Below are 23,833 nucleotides of genomic sequence, written 5' to 3' on the forward strand. Positions count from 1 at the left end.
TTGTAAGATGTAGGCTATAATTATCAACGAGTAGGATACACTGATGTTCCAATTGGGATGACTGCTGGTATCATGCCTCCTCTCCTTTCCTTAATGTGTGTGGCAGCTCTGAGACGCTGGCGTTACAATAATAGCTCTCTATGCGGGCGTGTGTGAGAGAGAGAACGCACGCACGCACGCAAACCATATGCACCTGCTCTGACGCCCTAACTCTCACATTAATATTATTGAGAAGAACTGTTCCCAGGACTGGAGTGCATCTTTAACGAGAGGCGTAGCTATTCAGTTGTGCTCCCCGGAGAAGAAATTTCCGCTTCCTGCTGTGAAAAACATCGAACTTTTGACCTATTCGCATCAAATGTGGACTGCAAAACAGAAAAACAAGCAATAAGTAATGGAATTCTGTATATGAAAGCGCAATTTAAAGCATCCGAGTGTGCTGAGAATATCGGTATGCACAAGTCGGGAAACTGAATGAAAGGTATTTTTCTTCCACATCTAAAACACCTTCAATATGTCGGAGAGAGGGGGTCTCCCGCGGATTGGGGGCACGCCATCTCCATATACGCAGCCGTCCAAGACAGTAACTATCTCCCCGAACCGTCCGGTTCAAATGAACCTGTATGCAACCTGGGAAATTGATCGCTCATCTCCAAGCTGTGTGCCCAGGTATGACCGTCTAAAACTATGGCTTGGCGTTTTGAAGTGCCCTGATAACATCTGATTCTGACAGTCAAGGTTTTCAATCGTAATCGGATGACATTATTATAAAGAAGTTGCTTCATAGTATCGGCTTCTGCAGTCAGATGTAGTCTAGGTATACTGTTGAATCAGTGGGACGAAGTCACCGGTTTCCCCACCACGAGAGAAGTTATGTAGACCTAGGTAGAATACAAGTTCAACAAATTAATGAGTTCATGAAAATAACATCAAATAATTATATTATTCAAGTTAAAAATAACAGCAGAGGCCTATTTCTGTATTTGATTTTGAATAATGCAACTTGCAGTGCTGCAATTGACTGTAAATATGAATATTCAGGTGACTTGCTTGGTTAAATAAAATGACTGCAAAGTGTAGTAGTCACATTGATACAATTAGCGGGTTGTGGTAGGCTGCTGGTAGTGAATATTAGGGAGTGTCTTTAAAGGGGAAATCCTCAATTCAAACCATAATAAAGTGAACACCCCGCCATTGTGTTGGGAAACAGTAGACGGATGGGGCTCAACTTCATAGATAGCTATGGATGCAAGGACTTATCATCCATGAGAACAAAATGATAGGTTTAACTCTGTTTTGAGGCTATACAGTGTTAGTTCACAATTACATTGTTTACAAACAATAGAATAAACAGGCTTATATTTGGGGTTCTGATAGAATATGACAGTTGAGATAAGCTCATGAGGCATTTGAGTTATTCTTCAACACAAGAATCAATGGGTTTATACTGTGCAGTGCATTTGGAAAGTATTCAGACCCCTTGACATTTTTCACATTTTGTTACATTACAGCCTTATTCTAAAATTGATGAGGGAATTTTTTAAAATCAATCTACACACAATAACCCATAATGACATATCAAAAATGTTTTTTAGAAATGTTTGCTAATTTTATTACAAAAAAATAAAAATAAAAATACCTTACTTACCAAAGTATTCAGACCCTTTGGTATGAGACTCGAAATTGAGCTCAGGTGCATCCTGTTTCAATTTATCATCCTTGAGATATTTCTACAACTTGATTGAAGTCCACCTGTGGTAAATTAAATTGATTGGATATGATTTGGAAACACACACACCTGTCTATATAAGGTCCCTCCAGTTGACAGTGCATGTCAGAGCAAAAACCAAGCCATGAGGTCGAAGGAAATGCTAGACAGGATTGTGTCAAGGCATAGATCTGTGGTAGGGTACCAAACCAATTCTGCAGCATTGAAGGTCTCCAAGAACACAGTGGCCTCAATCATTCTTAAATGGAAGAAGTTCGGAACCACCTAGACTCTTCCTAGAGCTGGCCGCCCAGCCAAACTGAGCAATCGGGGGAGAAGGGCCTTGGTCAGGGAGGTGACCAAGAACCCAATGGTCACTCCGACAGAGCTCCAGAGTTCCTCTGTGGAGATGGTTGTCCTTCTTTAAGGTTCTCCCATCTCTGCAGCACTGCACTATTCAGGCCTTTATGGTAGAGTGGTCAGACGGAAGCCACTCCTCAGTAAAAGGCAAATGACAGCCCGCTTGGAGTTTGCCAAAGGCACCTAAAGGATTCTCAGACCATGAGAAACAAGATTCTCTGGTCGGATTAAACCAAGATTGAACACTTTGGCCTGAATGCCAAGTGTCACGTCTGGAGGAAACCTGGCACCATCCCTACTGTGAAGTATGGTAGTGGCAGCATCATGCTGTGGGGATGTTTTTCAGCGGGAGGGACTGGGATACTAGTCAGGATAGAGGGAAAGATGAACGGAGCAAAGTACAGAGAGATCCTCGATGAAAATCTGCTCCAGAGAGCTCAAGACCTCAGACTGGGGCGAAGGTTCACCTTCCAGCAGGAGTTATGACCCTAAGCACACAGCCAAGACAACACAGGAGTGGCTTCGGGACAAGTCTCGGGACAAGCCTCTGAATGTCCTTGAGTGGCCCAACCCGAGCCCGGACATCTGTGGAGAGACCTGAAAATAGCTGTGCAGCGACGCTCCCCATCCAACCTGACAGAGTTTGAGAGGATCTGCAGAGAAGAATGGGAGAAACTCCCCAAATACAGGTGTTCCAAGCTTCATACCCAAGAACACGTGAGGCTGTAATCGCTGCCAAAGGTGCTTCAACAAAGTACTGAGTAAAGGGTCTGAATGCTTATGTAAATGTGATTTATTTTTAATAAATTAGCAAACATTTCTAAACCTGTTTTTGCTTTGTCATTGTGGTATTGTGTGTAGATTGATGAGAGAAAAAAAATGATTGAATCCATTTTAGAGTAAGGCCGTAACGTAACCAAATGTGTAAAAAGTCAAGGGGTCTGACTGCACTGTATATCATTGATTTAAAAGACTAGAAATGTATATAGAAGTGGCATATCAACCCTTTTTAAAGGAAGAGAACATTCAACTGTATAATGAAAAACAATGTTTGGAGGATCATGAAGAAGGAGTCCAAGATGGTAACTGACCAGGATGTAAAGGCTCCAAATCAACATATCTCTGAGCAGTTGGGCAGGCAGGGTGCCATAGACAGCTGCTCCTAAACCCCACAGGAAGACAACATGCTGTCAGAATAAATAATTACACAGCACATACTGGGTAGAAGCAACATAAACGATTGGCTAATTATTACTTCTTCCTACATGTACACGCCTACAGACTGTTGCTAAGCAGGGCTTACTCGTCCATTACAAACGTTTAACAGATGATTTAAATGTTACCAATGCTACACATTTTTCTGATACTGCTTTTTGTCTTGTAGCAATAGAGAAGAGGGGGTAGGAGTGGGGGTGGTGTGTGGACTGTAGAAGGACCCCTCTGAAGGGTCAAGGCTGCCTGCGGGGTTGCTCTCTGGCAGGGAAAATGGAGAGAGGATGTATGTAGATTTGAAGAAGAGCTGGATGAAATGGATTTGTTTCTCTTAAAATGGTCCGTACACTCTGTATAGTATGTTGAAATGTTTTTCTTTCTTTCATGAACCTTGAAGCTGGGCTTTTGGCCTTGACTTGATGCTGGGGTAACTTTTGTTTCCTCCCTCTAGTTCTGATTCTCAGTAAAGTCCTTATTTAAAGGAGAATGCACCTCATCATATGTTATCTATTTGTACAAATGCAATTAAGAAGGAGCCTGGGTGGCTTATAATCACTTTATCTATTTCTATTTAGCCTCCAGTGCCATGTCTTTGGCATGGTTTTAGTAAATATATAAATTATTACCCAGACATCTCCTAACCCAATCAGCTGTTCACTGGTAACTCTCACCAGTCTCTCTGTCTCTCTCTCTCTAATGCTTTAGTGAGTAAAAAAACACGTGTCATTGTCAAAGACTAGACTGATACTTTCTTCCCTCATGTAGTTGGTTCAGACTAAACAGATAAATATATATATCCCCTTTTCTCCAAACCCAGGCTCTTCACTGTTACCCTGAAGAAGCTGCTGATGCTTCAGGAGCTGGACAGAGACCTAACCTCTGTTGTCATTGCAGTCAAACTCCAGGTGACCCTCTTCACATTCCCCCTTCCACAAAGTATACATCGATGTACAGTAGTAGGATGTTTTGCAGAAGTACTTTCTTTAGTGTTTATAACTCTACACAAGTGACTAGTCAGAACTTGTTGATCCATGGAGATGGATAAGGAGATGTATAAGGAGACGTATAAGGAGACGTATAACGATGTATAAGGAGATGTATGAGGAGATGTATGAGGAGATGTATAAGGAGATGTATAACGATGTATAAGGAGATGTATGAGGAGATGTATGAGGAGATGTATAACGATGTATAAGGAGATGTATGAGGAGATGTATGAGGAGATGTATGAGGAGATGTATAAGGAGATGTATAACGATGTATAACGATATATAAGGAGATGTATGAGGAGATGTATGAGGAGATGTATGAGGAGATGTATGAGGAGATGTATAAGGAGATGTATAAGGAGATGTATGAGGAGATGTATGAGGAGATGTATGAGGAGATGTATGAGGAGATGTATAACGATGTAGAAGGAGATGTATGAGGAGATGTATAACGATGTATAAGGAAATGTATAACGATGCATAAGGAGATGTATAACGATGCATAAGGAGATGTATAACGATGCATAAGGAGATGTATAACGATGCATAAGGAGACGTATAAGGACGAGGAGACGTATTAGGAGACTTATAAGGAGACGTATAAGGAGACGTATAACGTGTGGAATATCCTCTTAGGGATCAAAGCGCATTTTACGTTCCAATGAGATCCTGTTGGCATCGGCTGGACTTACTGAGACTGATCTTCAGCTGACATTCTCCTTGCAAGTGAGTTACCCTGGGGGTTTTGCACAGACAGTTATGCGTATGCAAATGGTGTGTGGACGAGAGGCAGATGCTTTTTAACATTTCCAAAGACTATATTTCCAGTGCCTCTCTGATTCTGTCAACCTCACCATCTTTACTTCCTCCAGTATCCACATTTTTTGAAACGAGATGCCAACAGACTGCAGATCATGTTGCAGAGGAGGAAGAGGTACAAGAACCGCACCATTCTGGGCTATAAGACCCTGGCTCTGGGCCTTATCAACATGGCAGAGGTAAGAGGGCTTCACCTCACCCCAGCTGTTAGCTGCAATAATTACGATCATTGAGGTTTTTGTTTTAATAAAACGCCATCCTGCATCTACACTACTGTGTCTCTTTCATCTCTTGTCATTTCCCTCTCTCCCCGTCTTTTGTAATTATTACCCCCCATTATCTCTTTCTCTTCTCCTCCCACCTCCTCCCCAGGTGATGCAGCATCCCAGTGAGGGAGCCCGTGTGTTGGCTCTCCACACCACAGTGAAGGACACGGCTGTGACTGTGGCTGAGATGAGGGTCTACTCGCTCTCCAGCCAGCCCATCGACTACGAGGTGTCCAAGGCCAAACTGTCAGGTAAGGTAAGGGAGACCCAATGAGAGCATAGGAGACAAACTGTAGGGAAGTAAGGCCTTCAACATGGACCCAATAAATGTTTTTAACAATGGGCAATGTGCTTGTATAGAATTGTTTGTAAGTATCCACAATGTCAGTGTATTGAACAGTTCAACATGTAGGTACCAGTACCACACCATGGTCAGTCAGTGGAATCATCCAATCAGCCACTGCCTTACTCACGTAACACCAGGTTTAACCATCCAATCAGCCACTGCCTTACTCACGTAACACCAGGTTTAACCATCCAATCAGCCACTGCCTTACTCACGTAACACCAGGTTTAACCATCCAATCAGCCACTGCCTTACTCACGTAACACCAGGTTTAACCATCCAATCAGCCACTGCCTTACTCACGTAACACCAGGTTTAACCATCCAATCAGCCACTGCCTTACTCACGTAACATCAGGTTTAACCATCCAATCAGCCACTGCCTTACTCACGTAACACCAGGTTTAACCATCCAATCAGCCACTGCCTTACTCACGTAACACCAGGTTTAACCATCCAATCAGCCACTGCCTTACTCACGTAACACCAGGTTTAACCATCCAATCAGCCACTGCCTTACTCACGTAACATCAGGTTTAACCATCCAATCAGCCACTGCCTTACTCACGTAACACCAGGTTTAACCATCCAATCAGCCACTGCCTTACTCACGTAACACCAGGTTTAACCATCCAATCAGCCACTGCCTTACTCACGTAACACCAGGTTTAACCATCCAATCAGCCACTGCCTTACTCACGTAACACCAGGTTTAACCATCCAATCAGCCACTGCCTTACTCACGTAACATCAGGTTTAACCATCCAATCAGCCACTGCCTTACTCACGTAACACCAGGTTTAACCATCCAATCAGCCACTGCCTTACTCACGTAACACCAGGTTTAACCATCCAATCAGCCACTGCCTTACTCACGTAACATCAGGTTTAACCATCCAATCAGCCACTGCCTTACTCACGTAACACCAGGTTTAACCATCCAATCAGCCACTGCCTTACTCACGTAACATCAGGTTTAACCATCCAATCAGCCACTGCCTTACTCACGTAACATCAGGTTTAACCATCCAATCAGCCACTGCCTTACTCACGTAACACCAGGTTTACATACTATTCTCATCATAATGTATTCACGTCCCCTCCCCCTCATAATTTTCTCCTCCCCCTTCTTCCCCTCCCCTCATCTCTTTATCCTACACCTATACATTACGTATCTCTTCTCTGGCTCCCTGTAACTCACAGACCGCTCCCCTGACATTGACAACTACTCTGAGGAAGAGGAAGAGAGCTATTCATCAGAGCAGGACGGGAGTGATGACCCTGCTCACATTCAGGTGAGGAGGAGGGAGAGGAGGGGGGATGGGTTTGGATGGAGTGTCTGTCCAGTTTGCTGGAGCGTCTGTCCAGTTTGATGGGGCGTCTGTCCAGTTTGATGGAGTGTCTGTCCAGTTTGCTGGAGCGTCTGTCCAGTTTGATGGGGCGTCTGTCCAGTTTGATGGAGTGTCTGTCCAGTTTGCTGGAGTGTCTGTCCAGTTTGATGGGGCGTCTGTCCAGTTTGCTGGGGCGTCTGTCCAGTTTGCTGGGGCGTCTGTCCAGTTTGATGGGGCGTCTGTCCAGTTTGATGGGGCGTCTGTCCAGTTTGATGGGGCGTCTCTCCAGTTTGATGGAGTGTCTGTCCAGTTTGATGGAGCGTCTGTCCAGTTTGATGGAGCGTCTGTCCAGTTTGATGGGGCGTCTGTCCAGTTTGATGGGGCGTCTGTCCAGTTTGATGGGGCGTCTGTCCAGTTTGATGGGGCGTCTGTCCAGTTTGACCACTAAGTTGATCCTCCCTCTGTTTCAGTATCTGTTCGACGAAGAAGATGACATGAGGAAGAAGAAGCACAGACGCAAACTCACCTCTGCAGCCTCCATCACCAGAGGTCATGTAAGCATTAAGTCTACTGATCTGTCTGTCTTTGCTGTTGTGACTACCTGCCACTCTTCTAGTCACACCGTTTCATATCTATGTGTTCCTTTAACCCGGCAGCCCAACATCAAGCAGAAGTTTGTGGCCTTGTTGAAGAGGTTTAAAGTGTCTGATGAGGTGGACTTTGGCCTGAAGCACGTGTCCCAGGAGCACATCCGTGATGTGGAGGAGGACCTGGATGAGCTCTATGACAGTCTAGAGATGTACAACCACAGTGACAGCGACCCAGAGATGGAGGAGACGGACAGCATCCTCAGCACACCCAAACCCAAGCTCAGGTCATGACACACCGGACTTATCTGTAGCTAACACATGTATGTTCTCACAAACATCCACCTAACAGAACTCTGGTGACCTCTACTCTCTCTGACCGTCCAGGCCCTTCTTTGAGGGCATATCCCAGTCCAGCTCACAGACCGAGTTTGGCAGTCTGAACAGCAGGTGCAGTCTGCCCAAAGACACCCTGAGCCCAGTGAGTACAGTTGGAGCAGAGTATGAGTACAGTTGGAGCAGGGTATGAGTACAGTTGGAGCAGGGTATGAGTACAGTTGGAGCAGGGTATGAGTACAGTTGGAGCAGAGTATGAGCACAGTTGGAGCAGAGTATGAGCACAGTTGGAGCAGAGTATGAGTACAGTTGGAGCAGAGTATGAGTACAGTTGGAGCAGAGTATGAGTACAGTTGGAGCAGGGTAGAGTACAGTTGGAGCAGAGTATGAGCACTGTCGGAGCAGGGTAGAGTACAGTTGGAGCAGAGTATGAGTACAGTTGGAGCAGGGTAGAGTACAGTTAGAGCAGGGTAGAGTACAGTTGGAGCAGAGTATGAGCACAGTTGGAGCAGGGTAGAGTACAGTTGGAGCAGGGTAGAGTACAGTTGGAGCAGGGTAGAGTACAGTTGGAGCAGGGTATGAGCACAGTCGGAGCAGGGTAGAGTACAGTCGGAGCAGGGTAGAGTACAGTCGGAGCAGGGTAGAGTACAGTCGGAGCAGGGTAGAGTACAGTCGGAGCAGGGTAGAGTACAGTCGGAGCAGGGTAGAGTACAGTCGGAGCAGGGTAGAGTACAGTCGGAGCAGGGTAGAGTACAGTCGGAGCAGGGTAGAGTACAGTCGGAGCAGGGTAGAGTACAGTCGGAGCAGGGTAGAGTACAGTCGGAGCAGGGTAGAGTACAGTCGGAGCAGGGTAGAGTACAGTCGAGCAGGGTAGAGTACAGTCGGAGCAGGGTAGAGTACAGTCGGAGCAGGGTAGAGTACAGTCGGAGCAGGGTAGAGTACAGTCGGAGCAGGGTAGAGTACAGTCGGAGCAGGGTAGAGTACAGTCACAGGGTAGAGTACAGTCGGAGCAGGGTAGAGCACAGTCGGAGCAGAGTAGAGCACAGTCGGAGCAGAGTAGAGCACAGTCGGAGCAGAGTACGAGCACAGTCGGAGCAGAGTACGAGCACAGTCGGAGCAGAGTACGAGCACAGTCGGAGCAGAGTACGAGCACAGTCGGAGCAGAGTACGAGCACAGTTGGAGCAGAGTACGAGCACAGTTGGAGCAGAGTACGAGCACAGTTGGAGCAGGGTAGAGTACAGTCGGAGCAGGGTATGAGTACAGTCGGAGCAGGGTATGAGTACAGTCGGAGCAGGGTAGAGTACAGTCGGAGCAGGGTAGAGTACAGTCGGAGCAGAGTATGAGCACAGTCGGAGCAGAGTAGAGCACAGTCGGAGCAGAGTAGAGCACAGTCGGAGCAGAGTACGAGCACAGTCGGAGCAGAGTACGAGCACAGTCGGAGCAGAGTACGAGCACAGTCGGAGCAGAGTACGAGCACAGTCGGAGCAGGGTAGAGTACAGTCGGAGCAGGGTATGAGTACAGTCGGAGCAGGGTATGAGTACAGTCGGAGCAGGGTATGAGTACAGTCGGAGCAGGGTATGAGTACAGTCGGAGCAGGGTATGAGTACAGTCGGAGCAGGGTATGAGTACAGTCGGAGCAGGGTATGAGTACAGTCGGAGCAGGGTAGAGTACAGTCGGAGCAGAGTATGAGCACAGTCGGAGCAGGGTAGAGTACAGTTGGAGCAGGGTAGAGTACAGTTGGAGCAGGGTAGAGTACAGTTGGAGCAGAGTATGAGTACAGTTGGAGCAGGGTAGAGTACAGTTGGAGCAGGGTAGAGTACAGTTGGAGCAGAGTATGAGTACAGTTGGAGCAGAGTATGAGTACAGTTGGAGCAGAGTATGAGCACAGTTGGAGCAGAGTATGAGCACAGTTGGAGCAGGGTAGAGCACAGTTGGAGCAGAGTATGAGCACAGTTGGAGCAGAGTATGAGCACAGTTGGAGCAGAGTATGAGCACAGTTGGAGCAGAGTATGAGCACAGTTGGAGCAGAGCAGAGTAGAGCACAGTTGGTGCACGGGTACAGTACAGTTGGAGCAGGGTAGAGTACAGTTGGAGCAGAGCAGAGTAGAGCACAGCTAAAGTTAGAGCACAGTTGGTGCACGGGTACAGTACAGTTGGAGCAGAGTAGGGTATAGTACAGTTGGAGCACAGGTAGAGTAGAGCACAGGTAGAGCACAGGTAGAGCACAGGTAGAGTAGAGCACAGGTAGAGTAGAGCACAGGTAGAGTAGAGCACAGGTAGAGCACAGCTAAAGTTAGAGCACAGTTGGTGCACGGGTACAGTACAGTTGGAGCAGAGTAGGGTATAGTACAGTTGGAGCAGGGTAGGGTATAGTACAGTTGGAGCAGGGTAGGGTATAGTACAGTTGGAGCAGGGTAGGGTATAGTACAGTTGGAGCAGGGTAGGGTAGGGTACAGTTGGAGCAGGGTAGAGCACAGGTAGAGCACAGGTAGAGTAGAGCACAGTTGGAGTAGAGTAGGAGCAGAGCACGAGTAGAGTACAGTTGGAGCACGAGTAGAGTACAGTTGGAGCACAGGTAGAGTACAGTTGGAGCACAGGTAGAGCACAGGTAGAGTAGAGCACAGGTAGAGTAGAGCACAGGTAGAGTAGAGCACAGGTAGAGTAGAGCACAGGTAGAGTAGAGCACAGGTAGAGTAGAGCACAGGTAGAGTAGAGCACAGGTAGAGCACAGCTAAAGTTAGAGTACAGTTGGAGCACGAATAGAATACAGGTAGAATAGAGTAGAGTACAGGTAGAGTAGAGTACAGGTAGAGTAGAGTACAGGTAGAGTAGAGTACAGGTAGAGCAGAGTACAGGTAGAGTACGAGTAGAGTACAGTTAGAGTTGGAGCGGAGTAGAGTTGGAGCAAAGTACAGTTAGCTGGTCATCTAAGTCCACTCCCAATGATCACTGTTTTCCTGCTGTCTGACTTGCAGCAAGGAGATCAGCCCCAATCAGGCAAGATGAACTGCACTCGCTCCCGCAACCTGGATGACTCTAAGACAGACACTCAGGTGAGACCATCCAACTCCCCACACACACTCTTTTTCTCTGCTCTCTTACTCTCCCTCTCTCATTGGTGTCCTGTGCATTTCAGTGTTATGTGTTGCTGTCTGTCTGTCTCTCTATTGGATGTCTGTCTGGCTTTCTGTTGTAGTGATGTGCAGTTCGCAAACAACCCTTTTTGTTTTTGACTCTAGTCATGATTAGTTTTTTTGGAGTGACTTTCATTATAGTAGTTAGTTTGATTTTCTAGTCGTACAGCAGGGTTAATACACGCTCCTCCGACAGCAGCTCCAGAGACCTGCTCCTACCATCAGCTGTAGATGCACAGAAAAAGAGATCATGAGCATAGAGAAGATAAATCCATGTTAAGAACTGATCATTGATCGCATGGTGCAAGAATTACTTCAAATATTTGATGATTGAATGTTATGAGGGACACAGCTTTGTAAAACCGAAACATACACAGCCTCTGCTCAACAAGAACGTGAGAACAAATATTTTGTTTTAAATGCATCTTGAAATCATCTGATCTGAATGCCTTACAATCAACAAATGTACATTGTTTAAAGTCTCCATCACAAATGACAGCTCCAACAAAGCCCCCTATGGTGAAACAACATGTGAACGAGCGGCTCGTATTTCATCGTAGGGGTTCTGTTAAAACTTCTTATGGCTGGGTGCCCAGGGGTTCCCAGAGTAAACTGCCTGCTACTCAGTCCCAGTTGCTAATATATGCATGTTATTGGTATATTTGGATGGAAAACCCTCTGAAGTTTCTAAAACTGTTTGAATGATTTCTGTGAGTATAGCAGAACTCAAATGGCAGGAAAAAACCTGACAGAAATTCAACCAGGAAGTGGGAAATCTGAGGTTGGTCGATATTCAACTCATTCCCTATTGAAGATACAGTGGGATATTGGTCATGTTGCACTTCCTAAGGCTTCCACAAGATGTCAAACCGTCTTTAGAAACTTGTTTTAGGCTTCTACTGTAAAGGAGGGGCTCATGCAGGCTCTTTGAATCAGTGGTCTGGCAGACTGCCACAAACTCGTGATGCTCGTTCACATGAGAGGTAGCTCCCATTCCATTGCATTTCCAAAGACAAAGGAATTATCCGGTTGGAACATTATTGAAGATTTATGTTAAAATCATCTTAAAGATTGATTCTATACATTGTTTGACATGTTTCTACGGACTGTAATGGAACTTTCGTCTGCAACTAGTGAACGCGCTTCGTGACTTTGGATTTGATTACAAAACGCGCTAACAAAAGTAGCTATTTGGACATAAATGATGGACATTATTGAACAAAACAAACATTTATTGTGGAACTGGGATTCCTGGGAGTGCATTCGGATGAAGATCATCAAAGGTAAGTGAATATTTATAATGTTATTTCTGACTTCTGTTGACTGCACAATATGGCTGATATCTTTTCGGCTTGTTTGGGCTCTGAACTCTGTACTCAGATTATTGCATGGTGTGCTTTTTCTGTAAAGCTTTTTTGAAATCTGACACAGCGGTTGCATTAAGGAGAAGCTTATCTAAAGTTCCATGTATAACACTTGTATTTAAATCAACATTTATAATGAGTATTTCTGTAAATTGATGTGGCTCTCTGTAAAATCGCTGGATGTTTTTGGAACTACTGAACATAATGTGCCAATGTATACTGAGATTGTTTTATATAAATATGAACTTTATTGAGCAAAACATACATGTATTGTGTAACATGAAGTCCTATGAGTGTCATCTGATGAAGATCATCCGAGGTTAGTGATGAATTATATTTCTGATTTTTGTGACTCCACTCTTTGGCTGGAAAAATGGCTGTGTTTTTCTGTGACTTGGCTCTGACCTAACATAATCGTTTGTGGTGCTTTCGCTGTAAAGCATATTTGAAACAACAAGATTACCTTTAAAATGGTATAAGATACTTGTAAGATACTTGTATGTATGAATTTTAATTATGAGATTTCTGTTGTTTGAATTTGGCGCCCTGCACATTCACTGGCTGTTGTCATATCGATCCCGTTAACGGGATCTCAGCCCTAAGAAGTAATGACTCAAATGAACGAAATGAGTCGAAAGATCTGTTCTTTTGACTGAATTAGTTGAAAAGACCTGAGTCAGTAAAGAGCCAAACTTCCCATCACCACCCATCTGTTGGTTTGTTTAGGAGCTGATTGATCCGAAGGGGTTACTGGAGGCAACCGCCTGCATCACTGTCTCTGTCCCAGAGAAGCTACCCAGGACCCCGACGAGGGAACTGAGGAGCAGCAACAGTGAGAGCCACACCACCATGCCCTCCCCCAGGTCCGTCTAAAATCTTCCACATGCTTTGGTTCGCTGGCGCCTAAAACCAAACGAGTGTGCTCCCTTAAAATACGTTCGCCTGAAAATGTTGAAAAAAAATGTCACTAGTACTGTTTGTCCATCAAGTAATCTGTCATTCATTTTGAAGTTTCGTAGTCGCACAATTTTACATCTAACTAAGATGTTTGGTACAGTATTTCTTAATGAAAAAATGTGCATGAAAACGAGTCGTCTCGAGTTGAATGACAACAAAGACTTTATTGAAGAATCCCTACTGTTGACCAATGACTGGCGGAGGGGCGTCAACTTTGGTTTCTGAAAAAACCCTTGCAGGAGACCAAAACAAACAAAAACGTCACAAAATGTCATCTTAATATATGCACCAAACTGTTCCAAACTGTTTTGGATGGGAAGCATGTGGAGACACACACACACACTACCTGTCAGTGCCACACATGCACTCCACACTTTCTATCATAGAGTGTGTGTGTGTGTGTGTGTGTGTGTGTGTGTGTGTGTGTGTGTGTGTGTGTGTGTGTGTGTGTGTGTGTGTGTGTGTGTGTGTGTGTGTGTGTGTGTGTGTGTGTGTGTGTGTGTGTGTTCCAGGTTGAATGGTGGGCACACACCCAGGCAGAGACGTGGGACGCCAATGAAGGAGAGGCGAGCGCTGTCCAAACCACTGAGCGAACGCACCAACAGCTCTGACAGCGAGAGGTCACCAGAGCTCAGCCGCACCCCACAGGTGACCCCTAACCAGAGCCAGTCCACTAGTCCGTACCCATATTCACAGTCTTTAAGTCTTTAAATGGGGATTCTCTGTTTGCAGGGGGTGATTCTGACTGGTAGTGATTCTGTTGTGTTGATCTATTTCATTGAGGCATGTGTGCCCATTGTTTGTGTGTGTGTGTGTGTGTGTGTGTGTGTGTGTGTGTGTGTGTGTGTGTGTGTGTGTGTGTGTGTGTGTGTGTGTGTGTGTGTGTGTGTGTGTGTGTGTGTGTGTGTGTGTGTGTGTGTGTGTGTGTGTGTGTGTGTGTGTGTGTGTGTGTGTGTGTTGGTAGGTGCCCAGGAAGGCTGTGTATGACCAGTTGAATCTGGTCTTCTCCTCAGACACTGTCCTACCAGACAGCCTAGTCCTGGTCAACACCAGTGATTGGCAGGGACAGGTATTCTCCATTCACACCTTCATTTCTATCTTCATCATTGTCTCTCACTTCTCCACTCCCTGTGGACATATTTACTTGCACATTTGTGTTAATATGTGTCTGTATGTTTGTGTCCTCTGGTAAACGTGTGCAGTATGTGTCCGAGGTGCTACTGGCCCAGAAGCAGCCAGTAGTGTGTACCTGCTGTGGGGTGGAAATTCAGGCTGTCCTCACCACCCTCCTCACACGCATCCAGAAGTTGTGAGTAGCCAAAGAATCAATACTCGCCGGTTCAATTTCGACACACTTTGTGTGTGTTGAATTCATTGTGTAGTAATGGCGACCTATGATGAGCCTCTTCTATACATGTGCTCCAGTAACCTGACCTTTTCCTGCAGCTGTAACTGTAACTCGTCCACGCCGCCGCCGGTCAAGGTGGTGGTGGCAGGGGGACAGAGCTACCTTGGGGCCATCCTACACGTCTTTGTCAGTCAGCTGGCCAACAAAACATCCGATTGGCTCAGCCTCATCCACTTCCTGGTTGTCCCCCTGGGTAAGAGAGAGAGATGTTTAACACATTGCTTGTGTCTAGAAGATATACAACGTGACTGCTGTGAGACACCGTATGGGACATATCTAGAGTTATGTTTATGAAATGCTTATTTAAAAGCCTGTTCAGGTGACGCATAAACAAAGATTTACAAAAACACCCACTCATGTTCTGATACCTCCTCCTGACAGTGTTGCTTCACTCATTATGCCCCATGCAGCTGAAGCTCAGTACAGTGGGCTGCTCAGTGCTGCAGTACTGAGAGGGTTGGGTGTATGAACCGTGACTCATTGTGTGGCTACCTCTACTCTGCCTCCAGGCTGTCACCCTGTAGCCAAGCACCTGGCCTCCCTGGACCCTCGCTACAGTTCTGTGTTCCTGGACAATGCCTGGAAAGATCTGTTCAGCGGCCTTGAGCCCCCTCGCTCCAGTAAATCTCTCTTTGTCTCTCTCTCTCTCTCTCTCTGCACAACACTTGTCCTACTGAGCTGGTAGTATTCAAGCATGTGCCTTTGGGAACTTGATCAACATATCAATTAGACTTGAAAACAAGTGCAAGCTGCCCCACATCTTCTTTAGCTTGGGGACAGTTGAGATCCAGTCAGGCCTGCTCTCCCTACAGATTGACTCAGCCTTACTGTCTGTTCCCCTCCCGTCGGCTGCAGCTGCAGACGGAGTGGACGTGGCAGCAAGGATCAGGCAGTACATCAGCAGCGTCTCTGTCACACACCAGTTACCTATCGCTGAGGCCATGCTCACCTGCGAGAACAAGAGGTGGGTGGACTGTCCTGCATACTTATATGACCTTAATGTTAACCAGGAAGAACATATTTTATGGGACATTATTTTCACCCTACCAGATATGACGAAGACTCTTACCAGAAGTTTGTTCCCTTCGTTGGGGTAAGTAAATCAGTATTGATGGTTTTCGGCAATACTGATGTTGAGACTATTTTGAAAATAATGCCTGTTGCCTGAATTTTTATTTAAGCAATGTAAAGCAACAGATAAGGGATATCCAAAATATTCTCAAGTCATCCCTGGAGTGGTAGGCTGATTCTAACGAACTGGTCCCTGTGTGTGAGACAGGTGGTGAAAGTAGGGTTGATTGAACCAACTCTGGCGTATTCAGGTGGGTTCATATTTCTGGACTACCTATTTAAGTAATAAGGCCTGAGGGCCAATCTACCACGACTAAGGGCTGTTCTTACACACAACACAACGCGTCGTCCCTGGATACAGCCCTTAGCCGTGGTATATTGGTCATATACCACAAACCGCCGAGGTGCCTTATTGCTATTATAAACTGGTTACCAACGTAATTAGAACAGTAAAAATAAATTTGTCATAACCGTGTTATATAGTCTGATATACCGTGGCTGTCAGCCAATCTGCACTCAGGGCTTCAACCACCCAGTTTATAATGTCTGTTAATGTTTAACTTTCTCTCCCCAGACTGTCCCTGGGCAGTTTTAAGGACCGTGTTGATTTGGGCCTACAGGTGGAGACACTGAGGAGGCTGTTAGTGTTAGCTTGGCTGTTCCCTCTACCTCTCCACAATCTCATGGATCTCCCACAGGGATGCCCAGAGAGGCTGCCACACCCCCATCTCCCTCCCTGAGCAGCGGACTGGTGTAAGACAGCCACAGCGTACAACAGTCAGACATGAACAGTTCATTACCATCCCTGCAGTTAAACCCACGTTTTTACTACATTGTTGAACAAGAGTTGTTTCTTACACTCTCTGCCTCTCGCTCTCTCTCAACCAGGAGCCCTAATATGTCCCATGGGGTGGACACCATTGGGCTGACGGTGGATTATTGGGTAGCGACATGCCCAGAGCGGAAGAAGGATGGGGAGCGGTGTGACAAGGGCTCCAAGAACACGCTGAAGAGTGCCTTCTGCTCCCTGCAGGTCAGCAGGCTGCCAGGAGGGGGCTCCACTGAGAACCATCCCCAGGCCAACACCATGGCCATGACCATGGTCACCAAGGAGAAGAACAAGAAAGGTGAGGAGAACGGCTGGACTAGGAGTAGGGAAATAGCGGACTGTCCTCCACATGCAGTTTGTCCAAATCAAATTTTATTTGTCACATACACATGGTTAGCAGATGTTAATGCGAGTGTAGCTAAATGCTTGTGCATCTAGTTCCGACAATGCAGTAATAACCAACGAGTAATCTAACCTAACAATTTCACAACAAATACCTTATACACACAAGTGTGAAGGGATGAAGAATATGTACCTAAAAATATATGAATGACTGATGATACAGAACGGCATAGGCAAGATGCAGTAGATGGTATCGAGTACAGTATATACAGTGGGGAGAACAAGTATTTGATACACTGCCGATTTTGCAGGTTTTCCTACTTACAAAGCATGTAGAGGTCTGTAATTTTTATCATAGGTACACTTCAACTGTGAGAGATGGAATCTAAAACAAACATCCAGAAAATCACATTGTATGATTTTTAAGTAATTAATTTGCATTTTATTGCATAACATAAGTATTTGATACATCAGAAAAGCAGAACTTAATATTTGGTACAGAAACCTTTGTTTGCAATTACAGAGCTCATACATTTCCTGCAGTTCTTGACCAGGTTTGCACACACTGCAGCAGGGATTTTGGCCCACTCCTCCATATAGACCTTCTCCAGATCCTTCAGGTTTCGGGGCTGTCACTGGGCAATACGGACCTTCTGCTCCCTCCAAATATTTTCTATTTGGTTTGGTCTGGAGATTAGCTAGGCCACTCCAGGACCTTGAGATGCTTCTTACGGAGCCACTCGCCCTGGCTGTGTGTTTTTCGGGTCGTTGTCATGCTGGAAGACCCAGCCATGACCCATCTTCAATGCTCTTACTGAGGGAAGGAGGTTGTTGGCCAAGATTTGACGATACATGGCCCCATCCATCCTCTCCTCAATACGGCACAGACGTCCTGTCCCCTTTGCAGAAAAGCATCCCCAAAGAATGATGTTTCCACCTTGGTGTTTCACGGTTGGGATGGTGTTCTTGGGGTTGTACTCACCCTTCTTCTTCATCCAAACACGGCGAGAGGAGTTTAGACCAAAAAGCTATATTTTTGTCTCATCAGACCACATGACCTTCTCCCATTCCTTCTCTGGATCATCCAGATGGTCATTGGAAAACTTCAGACGGGCCTGGACATGCGCTGGCTTGAGCAGGGGGACCTTACGTGCGCTGCAGGATTTTAATCCATGACAGCGTAGTGTGTTACTAATGGTTTTCTTTGAGACTGTGGTCCCAGCTCTCTTCAGGTCATTGACCAGGTCCTGCTGTTTAGTTCTGGGCTGATCCCTCACCTTCCTCATGATCATTGATGTCCCACGAGGTGAGATCTTGCATGGATACCCAGACCAAAGGTGATTGACCGTCATCTTGAACTTCTTCCATTTTCTAATAATTGCGCCAACAGTTGTTGCCTTCTCACCAAGCTGCTTGCCTATTGTCCTGTAGCCCATCCCAGCCTTGTGCAGGTCTACAATTTTATCCCAGATGTCCTTACACTGCTCTCTGGTCTTGGCCATTGTGGAGAGGTTGGAGTCTGTTTGATTGAGTGTGTGGAGAGGTGTCTTTTATACAGGTAACGAGTTCAAACAGGTGCAGTTAATACAGGTAATGAGTGGAGAACAGGAGGGCTTCTTAAAGAAAAACTAACAGGTCTGTGAGAGCCTGAATTCTTACTGGTTGGTAGGTGATCAATATTTATGTCATGCAATAAAATGCAAATTATTTACTTAAAAATCATAAAATGTGATCTGGATTTTTTGGGAAAACCTTTAAAATCGTCAGTGTATCAAATACTTGTTCTCCTCCCTGTACATATGAGATGAGTAATGTAGGGTATGTAAACATTATATTAAGTGGCATTGTTTAAAGTGGCTAGTGATACATTTTTACATCAATTTTTCCATTATTAAAGTGGCTGGAGTTGAGTCAGTATGTTGGCAGAAGCCACTCGATGTTAGTGGTGGCTGTTTAACAGTCTGATGGCCTTGCGATAGAAGCTGTTTTTCAGTCTCTCGGTCCCAGCTTTGTTGCACCTGTACTGACTTCGCCTTCTGGATGATAGCGGGGCGAACAGGCAGTGGCTCTGGTGGTTGTTGTCTTTGATCTTTATTGCCTTCCTGTGACATCGGGTGGTGTAGGTGTCCTGGAGGCCAGGTAGTTTGCATTGTGCAGACCTCACTACCCTCTGGATAGCCTTACGGTTGTGGGCAGAGCAGTTGCCGTACCAGGTGGTGATACAGCCCGACAGGATGCTCTCAATTGTGCATCTGTAAAAGTTTGAGTGCTTTTGGTGACAAGCCGAATTTCTTCAGCCTCCTGAGGCTGCTGCGCCATCTTCACCACGCTGTCTTTGTGGGTGGACCATTTCAGTTTGTCAATGATGTGTACGCCGAGGAACTTAAAACTTACTACCCTCTCCACTACTGTCCTGTTGATGTGGATAGGGGGGTGCTCCCTCTGCTGTTTCCTGAAGTCCACGATCATCTCCTTTGTTTTGTTGACATTGAGTGTGAGGTTATTTTCCTGACACCACACTCCGAGGGCCCTCACCTCCTCCCTGTAGGCAGTCTCGTCGCTTTTGGTAATCGAGCCCACCACTGTAGTGTCGTCTGCAAACATGATGATTGAGTTGGAGGCGTGCATGGCCACGCAGTCGTGGGTTAACAGGGAGTACAGGAGAGGGCTCAGAACGCACCCTTGTGGGGCCCCAGTGTTGAGGATCAGCAGGGCGGAGATGTTGTTACCTACCCTCACCACCTGGGGGCGCCAGGAAGTCCAGTACCCAGTTACACAGGGTGGGGTCGAGACCCAGGGTCTCGAGCTTGATGACGAGTTTGGAGGGTACTATGGTGTTAAATGCTGAGCTGTAGTCGATGAACAGCATTCTCACATAGGTATTCCTCTTGTCCAGATGGGTTAGGGCAGTGTGCAGTGTGGTTGCGATTGCGTCATCTGTGGACCTATTGGGGCGGTAAGCAAATTGGAGTGGGTCTAGGGTGTTAGGTAGAGTGGAGGTGATATGGTCCTTGACTAGTTTCTCAAAGCACTTCATGATGACGGAAGTGAGTGCTATGGGGCGGTAGTCGTTTAGCTCAGTTACCTTTCTTGAGAACAGGAACAATGGTGGCCCTCTTGAAGCATGTGGAAACAGCAGACCTGGATAAGGATTGATTATGTCTGTAAACACACCAGCACCTTATGTAGTGTAGAAAATGTAATAACTAACTACAATGAGAACCTTGCAATTGATACATGCTGTTAAGTGTTTTGGTTTGACCCCCTCCCCCTCTGTGTGTTAATGTCTTCCATATCCACAGTCTCCACCATATTCCTGGGCAAGAAGCCCAAAGAGAGGGATGTAGACTGTAAAAGCCAGGTGGTTGAGGGCATCACCAGACTCATCTGTTCTACCAAGCAGCAGCAGACCAGCCTAAAAGGTACGCTGAACCCGTCTAGGGTCAGCTTCAACATGATTGGTTGTTTTTAAGCGCTTGTAGATGGGAGTTGCGGAACTATTGGTTATTTTTCAGTGTCTGTTGACGGTGTGGAGTGGACCGATGTCAAGTTCTTCCAGCTGGCTGCCCAGTGGCCCACCCATGTGAAGTACCTGCCAGTGGGGCTGTTTGGTTACAACAAGACCGCCACCTAGAGGCCAACCCAGACAAGACAGCCACCTAGAGGCCAACCCAGACAAGACAGCCACCTAGAGGCCAACCCAGACAAGACAGCCACCTAGAGGCCAACCCAGACAAGACAGCCACCTAGAGGCCAACCCAGACAAGACAGCCACCTAGAGGCCAACCCAGACAAGACAGCCACCTAGAGGCCAACCCAGACAAGACAGCCACCTAGAGGCCAACCCAGACAAGACAGCCACCTAGAGGCCAACCCAGACAAGGAGAGTTGTTACAGGACCAAGGAGAGTTGTTACAGGACCAAGGAGAGTTGTTACAGGACCAAGGAGAGTTGTTACAGGACCAAGGAGAGTTGTTACAGGACCAAGGAGAGTTGTTACAGGACCAAGGAGAGTTGTTACAGGACCAAGGAGAGTTGTTACAGGACCAAGGAGAGTTGTTACAGGACCAAGGAGAGTTGTTACATGATGACATGGATTGACGCCACTAAGAAGAGGCCATAATCTGTTATTTATTTGATGCTGGAGGGATGAGGAGTTTCTCTAATAGTTGGACCTGTTTTCAGAAAGCCTTACTTTCTACATTGATTCATAATTTTTCTGTGAGATACTTTTTTTTATGTGTGTGGCACAAGCGTGTGTGTGAGCACCCCAAACTCTTGTGAATGTGTGTGCATATAGGCATGGGTTGTCATAGAAACAAACACTTAAAACACTACATAAATCAAAAATATTTAGTCTACTTCAAAGCTTGTGGTGGTCAAACACGTATTTTTATAATGGTACATGTACTATAGTGTGAGCACTGCAGATGTCCTTTTGTTACTGATATGCTTGAAATGGAGCTTCAGTGTCATTCATCATTTTGAGGTCATTTTGACATGTACTTTTGACCTGAAGAAATAAATGATCACAACTTATACACTTGTTTTCCTATTGTTTCTTGGACTATTGGTTAACGATGATTCATTGTGAGAGATGGAAGACTGTCTCGTCATTTCAAGCGTAAAAGTCTGAAACTTGCAAGGAGTTCAAGACCAGGAATTATGACTAATCACGTCAATAAATCAAATGCATCCTTGTATCTACTAGTCGAAAACGTGTCTGATGACAAGTGGGTCTTACTTACACTGTGGTCGAGGACACGGATGGGGTCAGATATCTTCAGAGCCAAACACCTCATGCTCTTGTTGAAGCCTTGCACCAGAGGCAATCCCATGACCTTTCCTTTCCACGTTATCTTCAGAAGACTGAAGGGGTGGGCTCGTTTTAATTTTTAAACCGGTAAGATTCAAACTACAAGAGGAATGAGTACTGCAAAAGAGGTAGAGATGGTGTGTACGATGCATGGGTTGGGAAAATGGAAGCGCTTGTATAGGTGGGAGATTATGGGCAAGCATAGAATGACCGCAACTAACAGTAAGTACAGTAAGAGTAAGAACCAGGAGAACATGAGAACAGTTGTGCTCAAACACTTTATTCAGTTGAGATGCCTATATCACTAGATATCACTCTGCATCTCCATCTGTACATTTCTCCAACTCTCTGCTACTCACAACCAGAGCATTCCACATGCTACTTGGCATGCATATGATACTAACGTGATGAATTGAGCTTTATCTCATTGTCCCTCTATATCCCATATGTTCTAATACGGTAATGTTCTACCGGATGCTGAACCTCTCAACTTACACCCTCTCCTACAGCCTGCTCTATTCTTCTCCACAGTTGGATTTGACCAGTGGAGGAAGAACAATATCTAATGTAGTACTTCATCATTTAGTCTCCTCTAGCCTCAGTCCCCCCCCCCCCCCCACGCTGTCTTGGCCAGAATACACTAATACATTCATTTGGTCTCCTCTAGCCCCAGTTCCCCCCCACGCTGTTTTGGCCAGAACACACTAATACATTCATTTCGTCTCCTCTAGCCTCAGTTCCCCCCCACGCTGTCTTGGCCAGAACACACTAATACATTCATTTCGTCTCCTCTAGCCTCAGTTCCCCCACGCTGTCTTGGCCAGAATACACTAATACATTCATTTAGTCTCCTTTAGCCTCAGTTCCCCCCACGCTGTCTTGGCCAGAACACACTAATACATTCATTTAGTCTCCTCTAGCCTCAGTCCCCCCCCCCCCCCCCCCGCTGTCTTGGCCAGAACACACTAATACATTCATTTAGTCTCCTCTAGCCTCAGTCCCCCCCCCCCACGCTGTCTTGGCCAGAACACACTAATACATTCATTTAGTCTCCTCTAGCCTCAGTCCCCCCCCCCCCCCCACGCTGTCTTGGCCAGAATACACTAATACATTCATTTAGTCTCCTATAGCCTCAGTTCCCCCACGCTGTCTTGGCCAGAACACACTAATACATTCATTTAGTCTCCTCTAGCCTCAGTTCCCCCCACGCTGTCTTGGCCAGAACACACTAATACATTCATTTAGTCTCCTCTAGCCTCAGTTCCCCCCCACGCTGTCTTGGCCAGAACACACTAATACATTCATTTAGTCTCCTATAGCCTCAGTCCCCCCCCCCCCCCGCTGTCTTGGCCAGAACACACTAATACATTCATTTAGTTCCTCTAGCCTCAGTCCCCCCCCACGCTGTCTTGGCCAGAACACACTAATACATTCATTTGGTCTCCTCTAGCCTCAGTTCCCCCCACGCTGTCTTGGCCAGAACACACTAATACATTCATTTAGTCTCCTCTAGCCTCAGTCCCCCCCCCCCCACGCTGTCTTGGCCAGAACACACTAATACATTCATTTAGTCTCCTCTAGCCTCAGTTTCCCCCCACGCTGTCTTGGCCAGAACACACTAATACATTCATTTAGTCTCCTCTAGCCTCAGTTCCCCCACGCTGTCTTGGCCAGAACACACTAATACATTCATTTAGTCTCCTCTAGCCTCAGTTCCCCCCCCCACGCTGTCTTGGCCAGAACACACTAATACATTCATTTAGTCTCCTCTAGCCTCAGTCCCCCCCACGCTGTCTTGGCCAGAACACACTAATACATTCATTTAGTCTCCTCTAGCCTCAGTCCCCCCCCACGCTGTCTTGGCCAGAATACACTAATACATTCATTTAGTCTCCTATAGCCTCAGTTCCCCCCACGCTGTCTTGGCCAGAACACACTAATACATTCATTTAGTCT

The 23,833-nt window shown here is 46.2% G+C and overlaps 1 protein-coding gene across 1 annotated transcript; it reads left to right on the forward strand.

Annotated features, from left to right (window-relative positions):
* The first annotated feature begins 219 nt into the window (after positions 1 to 219).
* LOC124007081 (phosphofurin acidic cluster sorting protein 1-like) lies at positions 220 to 21,600 on the forward strand. Its single transcript, XM_046317367.1, has 23 exons — positions 220 to 669; positions 4,098 to 4,185; positions 4,906 to 4,995; positions 5,142 to 5,267; positions 5,461 to 5,605; positions 6,903 to 6,994; positions 7,501 to 7,584; positions 7,687 to 7,904; positions 8,005 to 8,098; positions 10,932 to 11,009; positions 13,181 to 13,317; positions 13,924 to 14,059; positions 14,376 to 14,480; positions 14,614 to 14,720; positions 14,858 to 15,012; positions 15,329 to 15,439; positions 15,675 to 15,783; positions 15,870 to 15,912; positions 16,099 to 16,141; positions 16,511 to 16,643; positions 16,779 to 17,017; positions 20,364 to 20,483; positions 20,577 to 21,600. Exons 1-23 carry the CDS (start codon positions 515 to 517, stop codon positions 20,693 to 20,695), a joined length of 2,727 nt encoding a protein of 908 aa, XP_046173323.1. The 5' UTR covers positions 220 to 514; the 3' UTR covers positions 20,696 to 21,600.
* The last annotated feature ends 2,233 nt before the right edge of the window (positions 21,601 to 23,833 follow it).

This window comes from Oncorhynchus gorbuscha, linkage group LG20, assembly GCF_021184085.1.
Source record: "Oncorhynchus gorbuscha isolate QuinsamMale2020 ecotype Even-year linkage group LG20, OgorEven_v1.0, whole genome shotgun sequence".
In the NCBI taxonomy this organism is placed as follows: domain Eukaryota; kingdom Metazoa; phylum Chordata; class Actinopteri; order Salmoniformes; family Salmonidae; genus Oncorhynchus; species Oncorhynchus gorbuscha.